At 52.2% G+C, this 17158-nt stretch overlaps 1 protein-coding gene across 2 annotated transcripts in view; it reads left to right on the top strand.

The window, feature by feature from the left end:
* The first annotated feature begins 2192 nt into the window (after positions 1 to 2192).
* The window catches only part of NOS2 (nitric oxide synthase 2), a 35795-nt gene continuing 20829 nt past the window's right edge, over positions 2193 to 17158 (top strand). The window contains exons 1-8 of one of the 2 annotated variants that reach the window (XM_054573178.1): positions 2193 to 2293; positions 9093 to 9177; positions 9949 to 10071; positions 11100 to 11248; positions 14625 to 14787; positions 15577 to 15668; positions 16582 to 16723; positions 16816 to 16955. In XM_054573178.1, coding sequence (XP_054429153.1) covers positions 2193 to 2293; positions 9093 to 9177; positions 9949 to 10071; positions 11100 to 11248; positions 14625 to 14787; positions 15577 to 15668; positions 16582 to 16723; positions 16816 to 16955 — 995 coding nt within the window. Of the gene's footprint in view, positions 2294 to 6864; positions 6972 to 9092; positions 9178 to 9948; positions 10072 to 11099; positions 11249 to 14624; positions 14788 to 15576; positions 15669 to 16581; positions 16724 to 16815; positions 16956 to 17158 lie in introns of those variants that run through there. The other variant, XM_054573177.1, reaches the window with a different exon arrangement.

Here is a 17158-nt window from a genome sequence, read left to right as displayed (position 1 = left end):
AAGTTGCTGCACTGAGGTCCATTTTGACCCCACTGGTCTGACACCTGGTACTGTTCTTGCCATGGCCACCATCATGGTGCCGTGACTCAGATCGTGACTCAGGTTGTCTTCTCAGGCCTAGTGTGGTAGGATTCCAGAGAAGCCCACCCGGGACCACCTTGCAGACCTCGATCAGTGCTAGGTACCAGCAGGGGCCCATTGTGATACTTTGCATCCGGTGGACTTGGGAGAATTTTCCTTGGAATTCCGGACCTACTTATTTTAAAGTTAGAGACTGTTCCATCCCTCTATCCCTGCATGTACCACTCTGTAGTATAATTATTCATTCCTTTCTTTAGGCTTTGCACTCCTTAGGCCCAGGGACTATGCATCTTTCCTCGAGCAGCATTGGTGTCCTGGAACAAACTGGCTGAAGCCTGAAAGAAGGATGGCTTTGGTATGTTGAAACCCATTGCAATCTACTATTATTTTTATTCACTCGTTCGTTCAATTAACGAAGATCTTTGAGCTCCTATTCATGCCTTTTGTAACTTACTTTGTCTATCTCAGACAAATTCAATTCATTATAATGCTGCATTTAATTTGGGGGAAGATGGGAAGGAAGTGAATGGATGGTGGCAATGATGCATTAGGATGGTGAGATCGAGGGCGTTTTCTTTCCTTCCATTTTTTGACTCTTCCCTAATGTAGTTGTTATTTTACTTTTCTAACGGAACAATTCATACCATATAGGAATACTGTGTTCAGAGCACTAGAATAAATGAAATTATTAAACATTATAATTTTTCATATTAAAAAAGAAACCATTTTTTTTCCATAGAAGAGGCTATAACACACTTTCTTTTAAAATAAAGGAATTTTTTTCTCTATAGAAAATAATTCTCCCTGCCATTGTGTCACAGCCAACGTAGCGCTGCAGGGTGGGACGCCCGTGACACCCACGTCTGAGCGGCCTCCCTGTGCCCGTAGCTTCCCTTCCCTTCCCTTCCCCAAAACTCAGGCTGAATGTTCCAGGGACCTGCCTGGAACCCTGGCCTCACCCAGAGTCCCTGGCCTTCTGTAATCGGACATTTTCTAGTTTGTTCCACACTCAATATCCCTCAGCTTCCTGGGCCCCTGCCACAAACTGCAAAGCCAAAAGTCTGGGCAGGAGTTAACCAGAGAGCCTTCTGATGAGGAAAAAAGCAAAATTCCCAGATGCTGAAAGTGAAGCAATGTGACTTAGCTAAACAAATCCTGGTTCCATGACGACTTCTTTATTGAACTTGCCACCCTGCTAATGAGCTGCTACCTTGAACCTGGGACCAGGAAGAAGTGAATTTACTGGGGATGCCCAACAGGATGATGCCACAGCAAGATCAAGCCACCCACGGGCCAGGAGTTCCAGTCATAAATTAGCTAACTGTACATGCTGCTGGGGACACTCCCTTTGGACACAAAAAAAGAATTTTATGCAAAAACAGCTCCCTGGATGACACAGGATGGGTATAAATACTTCTTAGCTGCCAGTGTGATAAAAACTTCGCAACGAGTTGAAGACTGAGACTCTCTGGACCCAGAAAACTCAGCATTGCTGGTTTGAACCCTCTCAGCCTGTCTTGGTAAAGGGCCAGGGCAGTTACAGGCGGTTCTGAAGGGCTCGAAGCGCCCAGTTGGCTTGTTGAGTCAGCGCAGTCAGCTGCGAGGTGAGTTGTCTTCATTTGCGGGCCATCTGCTGCTTCTTCCTGTGTGGAAAGGCTCAGAAAACTGTGGGAATTTTCTGCCTGCCGGCGCCGACCCGAGCTAGCAGATAAACGGGTGAAAAACCTGAGAAATGCCAACACGAGGTAGGCTGTCAGGGCCTGTAAGGGAGGTGCGCAGGGTTTGTGCTATGTCCCCGTTGAGCTATGATCCAGCATTTTTCCTTTAGATTTTTATGCAGGTTTTTAGAATTAAAGTCTATATCCCTAGGATCCCCCAAACCAGCCCCAAAATAGCAACAGAGGTTGCAAAGCATTGATGAAGCATCTGTTCTAGATTTATGTTCTAGACTTTGGTATGATTCTCTGGTAAACCAACCATATGGGGGAGGCCACGTCCTGTAAACTCTGTGTCACCCTTCTGTCACCATCTCCTTCCCCTTCCTCAGCCCCGTGGTGAAGAACCTCTGAGTTAAAATCCAGAGAAGTGACCTGCTTTGCAAAGCCACAGAGATGGCTTATTTCTGGAAGTTTCTATTCAAAGCTAAATCATACTTTATGAAAGAACCAGACATCAACAATAATGTGGGAAAAACCGTCCGGGCTCCCGACAGGTATGTTTTCCCCGGCCACCCCCACCTCCGCTCTTCTCCTGTCTGTTTTCATTTTCCCTCCAGCACTGACAACTCGGAATTTCTCTCTCATCCCAGCTTCTCGCTGGGGGTCTGATCTCACTGGTTGCTTCTTGGGTGTCCCTGTTGGAATCTGATGTAGCTACTCTTTGTTGTGTACCTCACTGCGCCTGACATGATGTGGAAAAGGAAGGAACATGGCACGGTGCTGGCCCTGAAGGAGGTTGGAATCTTTTGCAGGGGAAGAATATGGAATGTGAATGTGGAATCCCTGACTTAACCAATGGAAGGCAGTAGAGTCCAGTGGTTAGAGCCAAGGTGGCAACCTGGCCAACACCTTTTCTGATTTGCCAGTGCGCATGCCTCACCAGTTGTTAGATATTTTGAATATCAACCTTGGAGAGGGCACTGGGATGTTAGACAGACTGTGTCCCAGCCTTGTGCTGTGCCGCACTTGCTGGTCCTGTGCTGTCTTTCACCGGCTTTGTAACCTAGGGCAAGTGAACCTCTCTGAGCCTCAGATGTTCTCACCTGCAGTATGGGGACAACAACGGGACCCACCTCATATCATGTTGAAATGAAATGAGAGTGTGCAGTGTGCCCATATAGAACAGGCCCTCGTAAACATGAGGCTTTTATTATAGTTTACTGAGCGCCCACTCTGTGCCAGGGCTCTGCGGGGCACCTCGTATCATTGCGTCTCAGCTCATCTCCACAGTGGCTCTGTGAAGTGCGAGTTATTGTTGCATTTTTTACTGTCGCATTTTATAAACGAGGAGACAGAAGCTCTAAGAGGGGAGGGACTGTCCCTAGGTCACCTAAGTGGTATTTAGAAAGTTGGGCTTTGAACGCGCACACACACATGCACGCACACACCACACACACTACTTGCTTGGAGAAGCCAACTTGAGGCAGAATTGAGGGAATGGCAACCAACCAGTCGGTGGTCAGGCTTCCAGAGTGTGCTAGGAGGGTTCACCCAGCATGCCTTGAACTGGAGGTTGAGGCTTGCTCAAGTGAAAGACAAGAAAATCTGCAATATCATGAAAGCAGGAATCGAACCAAAGCCTCAATCCATGAGGGCAACCTCGGCCCCAGGGGAGCCTTTCCCATGGACTCCAGCGGGCAGGGCGCCCTCTGGGGGCGGACAGCACGGCAATCAACCCAGAGAGTACCTGACAGGTGACAGGAAAGCCTCGGGTTACGAGCATGGGCTTGGAGGTAAGCAAGTGGCTTTGCCATGTAATAGCCCTGTGACCTTGGAGAAGTCCCCTAGCCTCTGAGCCTCAGTTTCCTTATCTGTGAGAAGGGGGCAGTGATGCCTATTTTCTGGGGCGGTGGTAAGAATTAAATGAATTTTCACATGTAAACAACCTAGCACTGTGCCTGGCACAGAATAAGTGCTTGGTAAATGGCACATGTTGCTGTTGTCATCGCTGTTTTTGCTGTTGGCAGGTAGGGCGACATTGAGCAACATTAAAAAGGGTCTCTCAAAAGGCTTTCGAGAAGTGAGTGGACTCGGGGTGGACTTGGAAGAGTGCGTAGAATGTGGGGAAATCAAGAGAAATAGCAAGGACATTCCAGGAAGGGCGAGAGGGCGGGCGATGACAGAGCCAGAAGTGAGCGTGCCTGTGCTTCGGCCTGGGGTCGTGGTGGGAGCTGGGGTAGGAGCGACGGGGCCGGGGCCGGCGCTGGGAGGGCTTGAATGCAAAGCAGAGGGTTTGGACTTGCTCAGCTGGGTGGCAGTGGGGGGCCAATGTAGCTTCCTGAGCAAGACCATCCAGGTATGGGGTGTGGGCTGAACTAGAGACGAGAACGTTTGAAACCAGGCAGTCTGGGGTATGGTGGTCGAGGAGGCCAAGAGATTGAGGCGTGCGAATGCAGCGTTGGGTAGCCTCTCGTTGTCCTCCTGGCTTTTCAGACTCACATGCTGCCGACTGACAGGAGCTTCATCACACCTCAGAGGAGCTAGGGAAGGCTTGAACCCCAGCAATCTGCTTTGACTCTTCTTGGTCACCAAGTAACACGTCCCTTCCTTCATTCTCTTCCCCCCATGGCTACAGCCTCTGCAGCTGTCCCTGCTTCCCCCACTGCAGCCCCTGACCCTGGCTCTGACCTCTCTTACTCCAACTTGACTTCTAGCAAGCCATGCTATTGTTCTAGAGTCTGCTGTGGCTCCCTATTGACTGTTGGCACACTGAGGCTTGGCTGCAGGGTTCTGCAAGACCACTCTTCCCGGAGGGCCCATCACACCGGCCAGCCCAGCCTTCCTCAGTTTCCCGGTGCCTGTACAAGCAGGTTTCTTCTTGGACTCATCCAGACCCAATCCATCTCCTATCTTTTGAGACCCTCCCCTACGCCCTGCAGTGCAGCCTACAGCTTTTAGCTCTGAATCCCACACCCTCTAACGGCACTGACAGTTATGCCTGACTTGTGTTTTGGACACTTCAGGAGACCTGAGCTCAGACCCTAGGCGGGACCCTGCGCTGCATGTTTACCAGGAGCAAACCAGTTGACTCGCCCCACCTTTTTAGGCTTGGGTGGGTTGGCGGAAATGCTTGAATCAGGCACTAGAGCTGACGGAAAGAAAATATCATACTTTGATTTATTTACCCCTCCCAACAATCCATGAGGAAGGGACTTTTATTTTCCTCCTACTGTAAGGATGAGAACATTGAAGCCTAGAAAGTTTAAGTAATTTTTAAGGTCTCACAGTTAGCAAATATGGAGCCAGGGGTCCACCTTGGCAGTCTGGCTTGTAACCCCTAATAGGGCTGCTGCACTTTCGGTTCCAGGCACGCGGCAGCCCAGCAACACTTAACTGCTGAGAGCTGCATACTTGGCACTGTGCGGGGCGGGGGGGTCATGGAGGTGTCCATGAGGCCCTTCTGTTTATTAATTAAACAGTAATTTAAGTCACTGATTAATTGCGTGCACAGCAGCTAAAAATAAAAGATAACATTTGTAAAGTACCTATTACTGAGACTCAGAGGCTGGGGGACTTGCCAAAGATCATAAGGCTATTAAGTGTCAGTAATGAGACAATATCCTTATTTCATTATACTTATTTTACAAAGTTGAATGACCTACTCAAGATCAGTATCTGGAAAGTGGTAGAACTGAGGTTTGAAACAAGTTCAAATTCATAACCTCTATAGTCTGTGAGCTCTCCTCGAGGGCCTACTACGTGCTGGGTTAGAAGAGGGGCAGAGAGGAGACCCAGGTGCTGCTGTCAGGGAGGGATGGGGGCCCTGGTACCTGCCTCGCTGGTTTGGGGAGGAGGGCATGCAGAATGGGAGGTTAAGGCGCTCAGTGATTGGGGTGGAGTGCCACGGAGCGGTAGGAGGTTGCAGGAGAAAGGGGGGTGGGCAGTAAGCACTCGGAGCTCTTCTGCAGGAGAACTCTGCAGCTGGGAGGCAGGGCTGTGACTGGAAGAGGAAGCAGCAGTGCAAAGGGGATTTTATACTGAAAGCAATGGGAACCAATGAATAGATTTTGATTTTAAAAGGTAATTTTCAAATTCATTCAGGTGCAGTTAGACCCAGAACCTATTATTTGCGACTAACGATTCTGTATTTTGTGTAAAACATGATGAGGAAGTGAACATGGTAGGTGTGTGTTTTTGGGACAAAGGCAAATGTGGGAACATCTAGGTGAAGATGTATGTAATTTGGAAAAAGGCCAAGCTGGGTTGCCGCTGGCTCAGAATAGATGTGTGCCTTCTTGTATTGGATTTTAGTCTGGGTAGGGATTGAATACACTGGAACGCGTCCTGGAGGGCCCTGTGCACGCTGGGGTCGGGGCTGCCCCCTGTCTCTCCAGTCCAGACCCTATAGGTGTTACCCTGCTTCCACAGGAGGAGGGACGACAGGTGGAGCAAAGTCAGAAGGAGGGCCCTGTGCCTTCCAGATTGAGAGGACAAGGGTCCTGGAAGGGACCTATGGTGGCTCCTGGTCCAACTTGCAGCCCCCCACGTTTCCCGCGAAAAGTCACCCCTCGCCCTGCTCTTTCTTTGGCTTCCTTCGTGGAATCACACTAAACATGCAGAAAAGAAATAGCACTTCCCAGGGCTGGCAGCTCTGTGAGGGGAGGGAGCTCGGTTGCGGCCCTGGGCCTACCATGCGGCCTGGGGCAAGGTCTTTAACGCCTCTGCCCCGCCTCTCCCCAGTAAAGTCGGGGTAGCAATATAGATTTGCCCCTTGACTGGATTTAGTAAGGGGTAGATGAAATAACAGAATAAAGTTTGCTTTGTAAACTGTAAAGCACTACAGTACAAAGCCCGCCGTACTTGTCCCGGGGTCTTAGCCCAGAGAAAATCCGGTGGCATTCAAACGGCGGTCTTCCCTGCGAACGCCCGCTCGGTCCGCTGGGTGTGGGCACCCCGCACGCGCGCCCCAGGACTCTCCGGCCCAGGGCCAGTCGGGGTGAAGCTGAGTCCGTCAGCGCCCCGTGCTCGCTCCGCCTCGGGGCGGGGGCTGCGGGGGCGGGCGGCTATAAAGGGGCCGGCGCCGAGCGGAAAGGGGCGCCGTCTGAGCTGCGCCCTGGCCGGCACCATGCGCGAGGGCCTGGGTGCGGCGTGCGAGGCAGCCCGGCCGCGGCTCTGTGGGCTCCTCCGCAGGATCCTGCGGCCGAAGCCCGCCTGCGGCTCCCGCCGAGTCAGGTACTGCCGCCGGGCCGGGTCCGCCCTGGGAGGGAGGCGGGCGGCTCCGCGCGGGGACCGGGCTCCCACCCGACGTGGCACTGACTTTCTCTGAGCCTCGGTTTTCCGCGAAAATATGAGAGTTGTAATATTCGCTCTGTAGGGTTCCGATGAGGATGTACATAAAAGTGTTTTTTCTGTTAGAAGCCGGCGAGGTTACAATTCTGTAGCCACCGAGGCCCAGAGAGTCCCCACATGCCCCCGTGAGCCACGTCTGCGAGGGCCGGAGTGGGAAGTGTGGATGTTTCAGCACTTGGGAGCTTTCTAGAGTTTTTCGGCCCTGGGGCTGCTACACCCTTTAAAAGAACTAAAGAGTTCTTGTTTTACAAATAAGATCCGTTTCCCGGGAACTCCTCCCTACCCGCAGCCCTTGGTGTGTGGAGCGGTGGGCAGGTGAGGAGAAATGAGAACTGTGGGAGAGTTGGAACCCCAGGTCGGCCCCCAAACAAGCCACAGGCTGCAGCGCGGCCCGCACCCCGGCCCTGGGTCTGAGCAGCGCCGCACTCCAGCGCTCCTTCTGACGGCAGGCCCTGAAGGCCCCTCCTTCCCCACGAAGGACCAAGCACGGCTGTGGGTTCAACCAAATGCACTGAGCGGCTGGGTGGACAATGCAATAGTTTGTCAAAAGTATCCAGAAACTTAATATGCTCATCTGGCTTCTGACCACTGCATCTCCCAACAGCTAGCCTAAAGAAATCTGCTGAGGGGCAAAGGGGATTGTGCACAGCTTTGTTTATTCATTTTCAAATTAAAAAACCTTCCCAATTATGAAAGGAACTCATGGTCGCTGTGAAAAGATGGAGAATACAAAGAAGTATAAAGAAAAATTCAAATCACCCATGCTCTTATTACTTAATGGTAGTCACTGTTAACATTTCCTTACGTTTTTCACACACACAGCAGCAGACCATGTACACAGTTTGGGGCATTGTTTTTAATAGCGGAGAAACTAGGCACAACCTAAATATTACTTTTTCCAATAATAAAAGCAATACATGCTCCTTTGTCGTATTCCAACATCACAGATACGTATAGAGTGGAACGGGAGGGACCCTTGGGATACTCTCCAGTTGCCTTCCCCTTTGATGTGCGTGCATACACACCCCAGAAAACACTGCAAAGAACACGGAACACCGCACGCTTTCCTACTCAAGTGCCCCTGTAGTGTGATCCGCCCCAGAAGGAGGCATCTGTGATTTTGGAGGGGCGCTCACGAGTCTGTCGCCAGAGGAGTTACGTCTTCTGTTCTCTGTAGCATTTGCCAGGAGAGCAAACCTGAAATCCCAAACCAGAACCAATGGTTTCTGAGTGTGATTTCAGACTATTAGGGCTTTCTCCAATGGATACGCTAAGTTCTTTAAATCTGCTGTTTTAAAATAAATGTAACCAATATGTTATTTTCTTTAAGAGTCCTTATCTTCCAGAAGTGCTTCCTGAGATGTTTCTGGATGGCAGGGCATCTCAGACTTGCTTTAGGCTGATGGTGGGGGCTGTGGGGGGGGGCCGGAACAGGGCTGGCCGTGGTTGGTAATCACTGACTGGGTGAGGGGCCCTTGGGGGTTTATTAGTGTATTATCTCTACTGTGCATGTTTAACATTTTCCATAATAAGAACTTAAAATAAGTAAATAAACCAAGACAAATCAAATGCTTTAAATAAAAATGCTTAAGTCCTCCAAAATGAATGGGTGGTGAGCAGTGCTGCTGGCCTGGAAGAAGCCGTTCTCTGCCTGAGCACGTTAATCCTCAGCTTCTGAGGGGGGCATCTTCCCAGAGCGCCCGCGGGCCATCCTTTGGGCCGCCCGCTTTGGTTCAGCTCCCTTCATGTCTTTCTGGCTGTGGAGAGGGAAGGCACGAGGAGAAGAGGAGGAGGGAGGGTAGTGATGGTGAGGAGATCGGGTCTGACTGACTGCGTCCCCTGCCACATACACACACTGTCTTTGTCTGGGAACCACGAGCAATTCACTCCCATCCTCTGGACCTCAGTTCCCTCATCCATCAAATGACAGGCTGGCAGAAGGGACTCCGAGATCCCTCTCTGCCCTCTGATACTCCGTCTCATGATAGTTGTTTCCTTTCACAGTCCAGTGATGCAGGATGACCCCAAGCGTCACAGCCTTGGCAAGCCCCAGAATGAGTCCCCCCAGCCCTTCACAGGGACGGTAAAGGTCAGTGAGTCACACAGGTGTGGGAAGCCCCATCCTCACTTGCCCAGGCAGATGCAGGCTGAGCAGCCTGGTGGAAGCTGGGGTCTGGGCAGTGAGTAGAGACCCAGGGGACTCAGGTGGGGACAAGGAAGGGCTTTGGGAGGGCAGGATGATTTATGGCGATCAGGAGTGGTGGGCCCCCAGGTGCGCCGTGTGGGCTAGCAGGCCTGGGTGAGAGGAGACCACCGATAGAGTCAGACTCAGCAGCTGAGCCTCCGGTGCCAGCCCCCGGCCTCTGTCCCACTGGCCCCATCTTCCCTAGGTGCTTTGGGACTCAGTGTTCCAGACAGATGGGCAGAGAAATGGGGGTGGGGCGGGGAGGTGGCTGGGAGAGAAAATGGTTTACATTTTTTTAAATGCATCTGTGGTCCATTCTTCCTCCTCCTGATTTCTGTCCTCGGAGGCATTGCTGTAACACTCCAGCGACAGCAGTCTCCTTTGCATCTAGTCTCCTCTACTGTTGTAATTCCCCTGAGGGAGCATTTGGCAGGGTCTTGGGTGAGGAGAGAGGCCTGGCCAGTGGCCCAGGCACCTGGAGCTCTTAGCAGGCACTGGCCCAGGTGGCCAGGCTGCCGGGAAGGGAGGATGGACGTGGACCTACACCCTGACCTGTGTACCCTCCCAAGCTCCCCACCCTACCCAAAGCCAAAGCAGGGCCAGGGGCCAGGGAGAGACCCATGGGGTCCTGGAGTTGGACGCATTTGGAAATCCCTGTTTTCTTCCCCCTCTTAGAAGTCTCCAGAATCCCTGGTCAAGCTGAACGCGCCCCCCTCGGGCTGCCCACGGCACATGAGGATAAAAAACTGGGGCAGTGGGATGACCTTCCAAGACACACTTCACCGCAAGGCCAAAGGGGTGAGACTTCTGGGGCTTCAGGGAGAACCACCGTTGTCCCATGTCAGTGAAGCCACCGGGGTCCTTGGAGGACCAAACAGATGTGCCCCCGGGCCAAGCGAACGGTCATCGCTTGGGTAAGGGGTTCTGGGAAGAGAGATGTGTGCTCCTCATAAATAATGGTAGGAAGTGAGTGATGCCAACTCCCGTGAATCCCCCTCGTGGATAATGGATCGTCCAGGGGTGAGAGAAATGGTTACAGGAACAAGTGAATTCTTTTCAAGAGAGACACAGACTTCAGCATAGTATCAGGGAGAATTTTCTAACAGACCTGTCTAAAGCTGAACTGAAGTACATCAAGGGGCAGTGAGCTTGTTGTCATGAGAAGGATTCAAGGGCTATTTGATAGGGATGTTAGAGAGGAGTTCAAGCACCCAGTGAATGGTTGTACTGTTGTGCTAATTGTCCTTTACAGCTTCTTACTGTAGTCTTCGTTTCTCATTCTAACTTTAGAATGCCTTCTATCTAAGTTGCAAAGAATTGAAAATTTCAAGACCATGAAAGCAGAATGATTTCCCACATCTTCCAGATTAACATTTGGGTGTACTTCCTTCCTGTACTTTTTCTGTGCTGTCCTCCGACTTTGAAATTTGCACCCTCTCATTTCAGTTCACTCTGGGTGAATATCAATAGTGTGTTCCCAGGAGCCACATCAGCCCCTTTAAATGAGAACATAGCTGAGATGTTTCCAGGGATAGAGCTGTTGACTTTGCTGTGGGTCTGGGGATGGCTGGGAATGGCACCCAGTGGCTGAGCCCAGGCAAGGGGGAGCAACCCCAGCTCACATCCACTGGGGTCCAGCCAGTAGAGGAAAAGAGATCTAGGTGGGGCGAAAGCTTGGTGGACCCCCAAGGAGGAGGTGCCACAAGGGTGCCGAGGGGTGGTAGGGAGCTGGAGCAGCCAGAGTAGAAGGCGATGCCGGGAGAGCTAGCCCTGGAGAGGATGGCCATCAAAATTGCCCACTTTACCTCCCGCCTCTCTCTTCCCAGGATCTTGCTTGCAAGTCCAAGTGTTGCTTGGGAGCCATCATGAACTCCAAAAGTTTGACAAGAGGACCCAGGGACAAGCCTACCTCCCCAGACGAGCTTCTACCTCAAGCTATCGAATTTGTCAACCAGTATTACAGCTCCTTCAAAGAGTAAGGCTTGTCTCTGGCAGGATCCGCTGCCGCCCGCGTCCTGCGAGCTCCCCTGCGTCCAGCCATCTCCCTCTGACCCCAGGCCCCTTTTCCCCACAGATTTGTAGTGGAAAGTAAAGCATAGTTTCCCAAGGAAATAAAAAACTCAGGGTAGGTTTTCATAATTGTAAGACAAAGAGGCAGAGTGATAGTGGTTAAAAGTGTGAGCGGGAATATAACTGAGTTTAAATCCTGTCTCCCCTAGTAAGCAGTCCTGTATCCTTGGGAAATCTGTTTACCCTCTCTGTGCCTCAGCTTCCTCATCTGTAGAAGGTGGGGGTGAGGATAGAATGTTGCTTAAAAGATTGCTGTAAGGATTCAATAAATTTAGAACAGTGTCCTGGCACAAAGTCACCTTGAGTATGACTTGATATGCATCCTTTTATTATTAAATATTTGTAATAGGCAGGACTTTTGAAACTACCTAGGCAAGCCCTTCTCCTACAGGTGTGGCCAAGGAAGCCCAGTGACACACCCGGGTCACCCAGTCACAGCTAGAATTCAGGCTGCCCAACTTGGAGAAGGCAGGCTGTACTCTTTGCACTCAACTTTGTGGGGCTCTCCATTCCTGGGCTTCATTAAATATATGACTTTTGATTTAGGCCCCTTTAAAACTTTGCAATAACAGTGCACAAAGGGATTGTAAGACAGAATGGCCAAGGGCATGGATTTGCTGTTTTATGGGCTGGGAGGAGACTGTGGCTTCTATGGTGTAGCCCCATGTGGCATTCTACTGCGTGAAGTGAGCCATGCAAGTGCACCCGGGCCCCCCGTGGTGGAAAGAGTGGTTCCTGGTGACACCACATTCCCGCTCCTATGACCCTGCAGGGTCTGAGCTGGGAGGGACCTTGAGTCTATGAAAGAGACCCTTATCTCCCAGGGCCAGTGATCCTCAACCCACGTTGCACTGTAGAGTCACCTGAGGACCTTGCAAAATACTGATGTCAGGGTCCACTGGGCCAGCAGTGTCAGCACCCCAGGAAGCGGGAGGCAGCAGACATCCATGGTCTTTAAAAGCTCCCGGGCAATCCTAACACACAGCCTGTCTGGGAGCCCCCCCCCCCATAGTGCTGTGTGCTGTGCACTACGACCTCTGCAGAAGTGCCTTGTTGACTGGGAGGTTCAAGATCCTGGGCTTTCAGCTAGGTTGTTGACTAATGAGCCTTTGAGGGTGCAGGCATGATTTCCACGTGCTTCCTTGGGCCACTATATTGATGGCAACATTTACTGAGCACCAAGTATGTTCTGAGCCTTGCGTGAGTGCCTTGTAAGTGATGCCCACCACCACTCTGGGAGATTGGTGTCATTATCATCCTCCGCAGTTTTCAGACACGGAAACTGAAGCCGTGAGGGACATGTGACTTACTCAAAGTCATACACTCTGAAGTCCCAGAGCTAGGATTTGAACCCCAGAAGTTTGGTGCTAGAGCCCCTGCTTTTAACCTCAGTGTTCTAGTCTCCAGCTCTTTGACTGTGAAGGGCCTGACTCCATGCTGGACCCGGGGCGGGGGCGGGGGGGTGCCGCTGGTGTCTGGAAGGCAGCTGGGGCCTCCAGGGCTGCTCTTGTGGCTGTTCAAACCCATGGGCTCCTCACTGAGGGAAGAGTCATTTCCCACAGTCACAAGTCCGTGCCTGGCACCCCAAGAGGACCTGGGAGGTGTGAGTGACAAATGGCAGTCATCTTCTCAATTGCACTAGCAGCCAGAAGCACAAACAACTGGGCTGTTTGGTTCGGTCTTTCATGAAGGAAAGATTGTATAGTTAGAAATGGGAACTTGTTGAATGTTCTGTTCAAATCCAGTTTGCCGCTGCCAAGAGCCACTCTCTCTTTTTCAGAGCGGACAGGCATCATAGCATTTCTAGTGCCTCTGATATGTGACTGTATGAAAACAGTGGTAAAGTACAGAATTCTAAAGGAATTGGGTAGACAAGTGAAGAAGAATCCTGCCTTATGTAGTCACACGGTCATACTACCAAGTATGCTCTGGGGATCGCTGGTGTTTTCCTGCTTGGACGCAGCGCAGGGAGCGGGGCGAGGAGCTTGGTTTGGGGAGGAAGGGCTTCCTGTGGTGGGGCAAACTCAGCCTTCACCCGGCAGCCATTAAGCCAGGGGCATCCTTGAAGATAAACAGTGTCGAGTGTTTTGTCTTGGAGCTTTTTTCTTTAATCAAGGAAGAGTTGTCGAGACACCCTTCATCCACAGAAAGGCCATTTTGTTCGGAGTTGTCCAATCTCCTTAATCAGGAGTTCATTCTTTAAATAGTTTTGTTTGTTGCCATTTCAAACATCTTTGGCTCTGATTGGAAATCTCAAGGTTTCTGTGTGTGTGGGTTTCAAAGCCTTTCCACTGAATGCCTCCTCCCTGGGGGATATTTCGGAAACCTGGCAGGGAAGGGGAGAACCCAGTGTAGAAACCGCCTATGGCATGGCTGGCTGAGAGGTGCAGAGGTTGGGAAACAACACATTGTAAATAGCCCTTGATGTGGGACCTCGCCGGAGCCCTGCAGGCTGAGTCCTGAGGGCTGGGCCCTGTCTGTGCCTGACTGTGAGGAAGGCGTGGGAAGGCCGTCAGCATCTCTGGGCTTGCAGTCTTCCCTGAGGTGGAAAGTGTAAGGTTAAGAGCCTGGGCTTGGTATCAGGGAAACCTGAATCTGAGTCCTGACTTTGCTCTTTATCATACTTATGTTCTATGTGGTTACTTAACCTCCTAGAGCGTTGATACAGTGGACTATCGAATAGACACAAAAATGCCTCCCTCATAGACTCAATGAGACCCCGAGTGGGAGGGACTTCACCCAGTACCTGGTTCCTAGCAAGGGCTCAGTGCGCGGGAGATGCCGTGGGAGGGACTGGCTCATCTCTTCACCGTGGGAAGGTGGGCAGCTGCTCCCCTGGATGAGGGGCAGGATGGGACTGTGGTGTGATGGACGCCCCTCTGGGTCATGCATCTGGGGAGCACACGTCCTCCTTGCTTGTGCTCGCCAAGCTGAGATGCACAAGATTAGACGCGCCTAGAAACAACAAGGGTGCTGGTTGGATTGGAACTAGCTATGTTACCTGCAGGACGCAGTGTAAAAAATGAAAATGTTGACTTCCTGTTCCAAAGTGATTACAAATTTCAAGGCATTGACAGCAAAGCATGAAACGAAGCGGGGGGCCCTTCTAAGCTCAGAGCCCGTGAGGCTGGCCCATGAAGCTGACCCAGGAGGGGACAGTCTCCATGAGAGACATCTTGCCCTCCTGGTGTCCTGATTCAGTTCCTGCTTCTGTGGATTGAATTAATCCCTGTTTAAGGCCATCTCATTGTTGATCTTCCTGATGTCTTCCTGTCCTCCAGAGCAAAAATAGAGGAACATCTGGCCAGAGTGGAAGCTGTAACAAAGGAGATAGAAACAACAGGAACCTACCAGCTGACAGGAGATGAGCTCATCTATGCCACCAAACAGGCCTGGCGCAATGCCCCGCGCTGCATCGGGAGGATCCAGTGGTCCAACCTACAGGTGGACTTCCTGAGGCCCCGGTGGGAGAGGAAGTGGGCGGGGGCTGGGAGTGGGCAGGCCCTGGGCAGACGCCTCTGAACAGCCAAGCAGACCGGTGCCCAGGGCTCCCAGACTGAAACCAGGGCCTCGGGCTCTCGCTCCACATTCCTGAACCTGAGATGGGACCCTAAGAGAAACCTAGAATCCGATTTCAGTCCCAGGATTTCTAGCTGATCTTTCTCTTTTACGTTAAATTTGGGGTACTAAACACCAACATCAAACCAAACGACCTTGTTACTATTATGGTGGAAGCCCTGGTGCCGCAAAGAAAGGTTGTTTACCTCGGCCGTTTGATTCTTGGCTCCTAGAAAACATTTTCTCTATTTTAGCTTCCTAGGACCTCTTTACATTGGGGGTCACTTGCTGCTGGATAATAGCGAAAGCACTTGGACAGAGAAATCGATGAGCAATGGCAGTGAAAGCAGCGCTGGTTGTAACAAAACGTGCTGGAGGCCTGGTGCACAGGGTACTCATGTTGTAAAGAGACAGGCTGGGCTGTGGGAATCCTCATTCATGGTGTTTGAAATCAGGCTCTCTTGGGATTTGAGTTTTGAGAGCATCCTCCAAGCGGGGTTGCTCGGGCTCCACCAGGAGAGCAGGAGAAAGGATGGCAGTGCAGCCCCGAGGTGGGGGATGTCAGTGCCGAGGTGAGAGAGCACTTCTCCGCCTGGTGTTCGACAGCGAGGGGTTGGGACCCACCCTAGGGCCCTCCTGACTTAGCTTCTGATCATCCCTGGGGGCTGTGTGCAGGTCTTTGATGCCCGGAGCTGTTCTACTGCCCAGGAAATGTTCGAGCACATCTGCAGACACCTGCGGTATGCCACCAACAACGGCAACATCAGGTGTGGCACCTTTCCCAAGGCTATGACTGGGGTCCACCCTCCTTCAGAATCCACCCAAAGATACAGATGTGTTTGGGGGTGGCATTTCTAGCTCCAGAAGAAACCAGGGAGAAAGAGACCTGAGACAGAGGCTTCTTTAGGGAAGCCCCGCAGTGAGCAGAGCGCCCACGAGCTTAGCCCTCCTCAGTAGCCTGTTTCCTTGGTTTGCTTCTGACTTGTAACCATTTGGGGGGGGCGGGTTCTTTAAGAAGCAAGATTAGGGTTGCCCACTTTTTAGAAGGGATGCGAGGTTAGTTTTGGCTCCAGGGTGGTGTTTTTCTGAGAGGGGGGGAGTGTTACTGCTCGTTGTACCACCTCCGCCTTACCTTCCCTGCCCTCAGCCAGCGAGGTCAAGGCTGGTAGGACTGAGCAGCTCATTCATCCAGTCATTCATCTGTTCTTCTGTTCAGCAAATACTCAGTGACCACCCAACAGGGGCACAACCGCGGGCCAGGCACAAGGGTGGCATAGGTGGCAGGGGTACTGAGGCGACTAAGACCCTAAGACACTGCTCCAGCCACTGTGAACCTACGTCTGCACTAACTCACTCGACCTCAAGGAGAGAAATGTGGTGCAGCAGGAGAAAGGGATGGGGCAGCTAACCCTGCCTGAGAGTTGGGGGGCCTCCTGGAGGGGCCAGTCCCTGTGCTGGAGGGAGAAGAGGGAGGGAGCGGGCATTTCAGGGAGTGGGGCAGGCCACACAGAGGCCAGGGAGAGCTTGGCGTGTTGGGGAGCTGCAGGAGTTGGGTTCAGTTAGCTCAGGTGCAGAGGGCTGGGCAGTGGGAAGACAGGAAGGGGAGGTGGGCCAGCGGGGGATGGCTGGGAGCCCCCACTGATGCCAGGTGGTAAACAGCACTCTCTGGTCTTGGGGAAGGTCGGCCATCACTGTGTTCCCTCAGCGGAGCGATGGGAAGCATGACTTCCGGGTCTGGAACTCTCAGCTCATCCGGTATGCCGGCTACCAGATGCCTGATGGCACCATCAGAGGGGACCCTGCGTGCGTGGAGTTCACCCAGGTACCAGATCCAGCCTTGGTGTTGACAGAGTGGAGCCACGTGGGGTCGAGGGGCCTGGGCCTGGAGACTCACCAGGCCTGTCTTGTCCCCAGCTGTGCATTGACCTGGGCTGGAAACCTAAGTACGGCCGCTTCGATGTGGTGCCTCTGGTCCTGCAGGCTGATGGCTGTGACCCTGAGCTCTTCGAAATCCCACCTGACCTTGTGCTTGAGGTGCCTATGGAACATCCCAAGTAAGCAGCAGGCTGAGGGTGCCGGGGGTGAGAGTTCACACGATGCTCCCCTCCTTCCTAAGTGAGACCTCAACCCTCAGGCCCCTCCTTGCATCACCCCCAAAGCCCAGTCATCAGCAGCTGTCCAAAAGGGCTGGCTTTCAAGGGCCCCCCTTGTCATCCTTCTACAGCAACTCTGCATGGTGTCTGGGGCTTCAGGCTTA

Source organism: Pteronotus mesoamericanus, unplaced genomic scaffold (genome assembly GCF_021234165.1).
Source record: "Pteronotus mesoamericanus isolate MK-2021 breed Mesoamerican mustached bat unplaced genomic scaffold, CSHL_Meso_final contig_246, whole genome shotgun sequence".
Classification (NCBI taxonomy): domain Eukaryota; kingdom Metazoa; phylum Chordata; class Mammalia; order Chiroptera; family Mormoopidae; genus Pteronotus; species Pteronotus mesoamericanus.
This window is presented reverse-complemented; position numbering and strand designations above follow the sequence as displayed.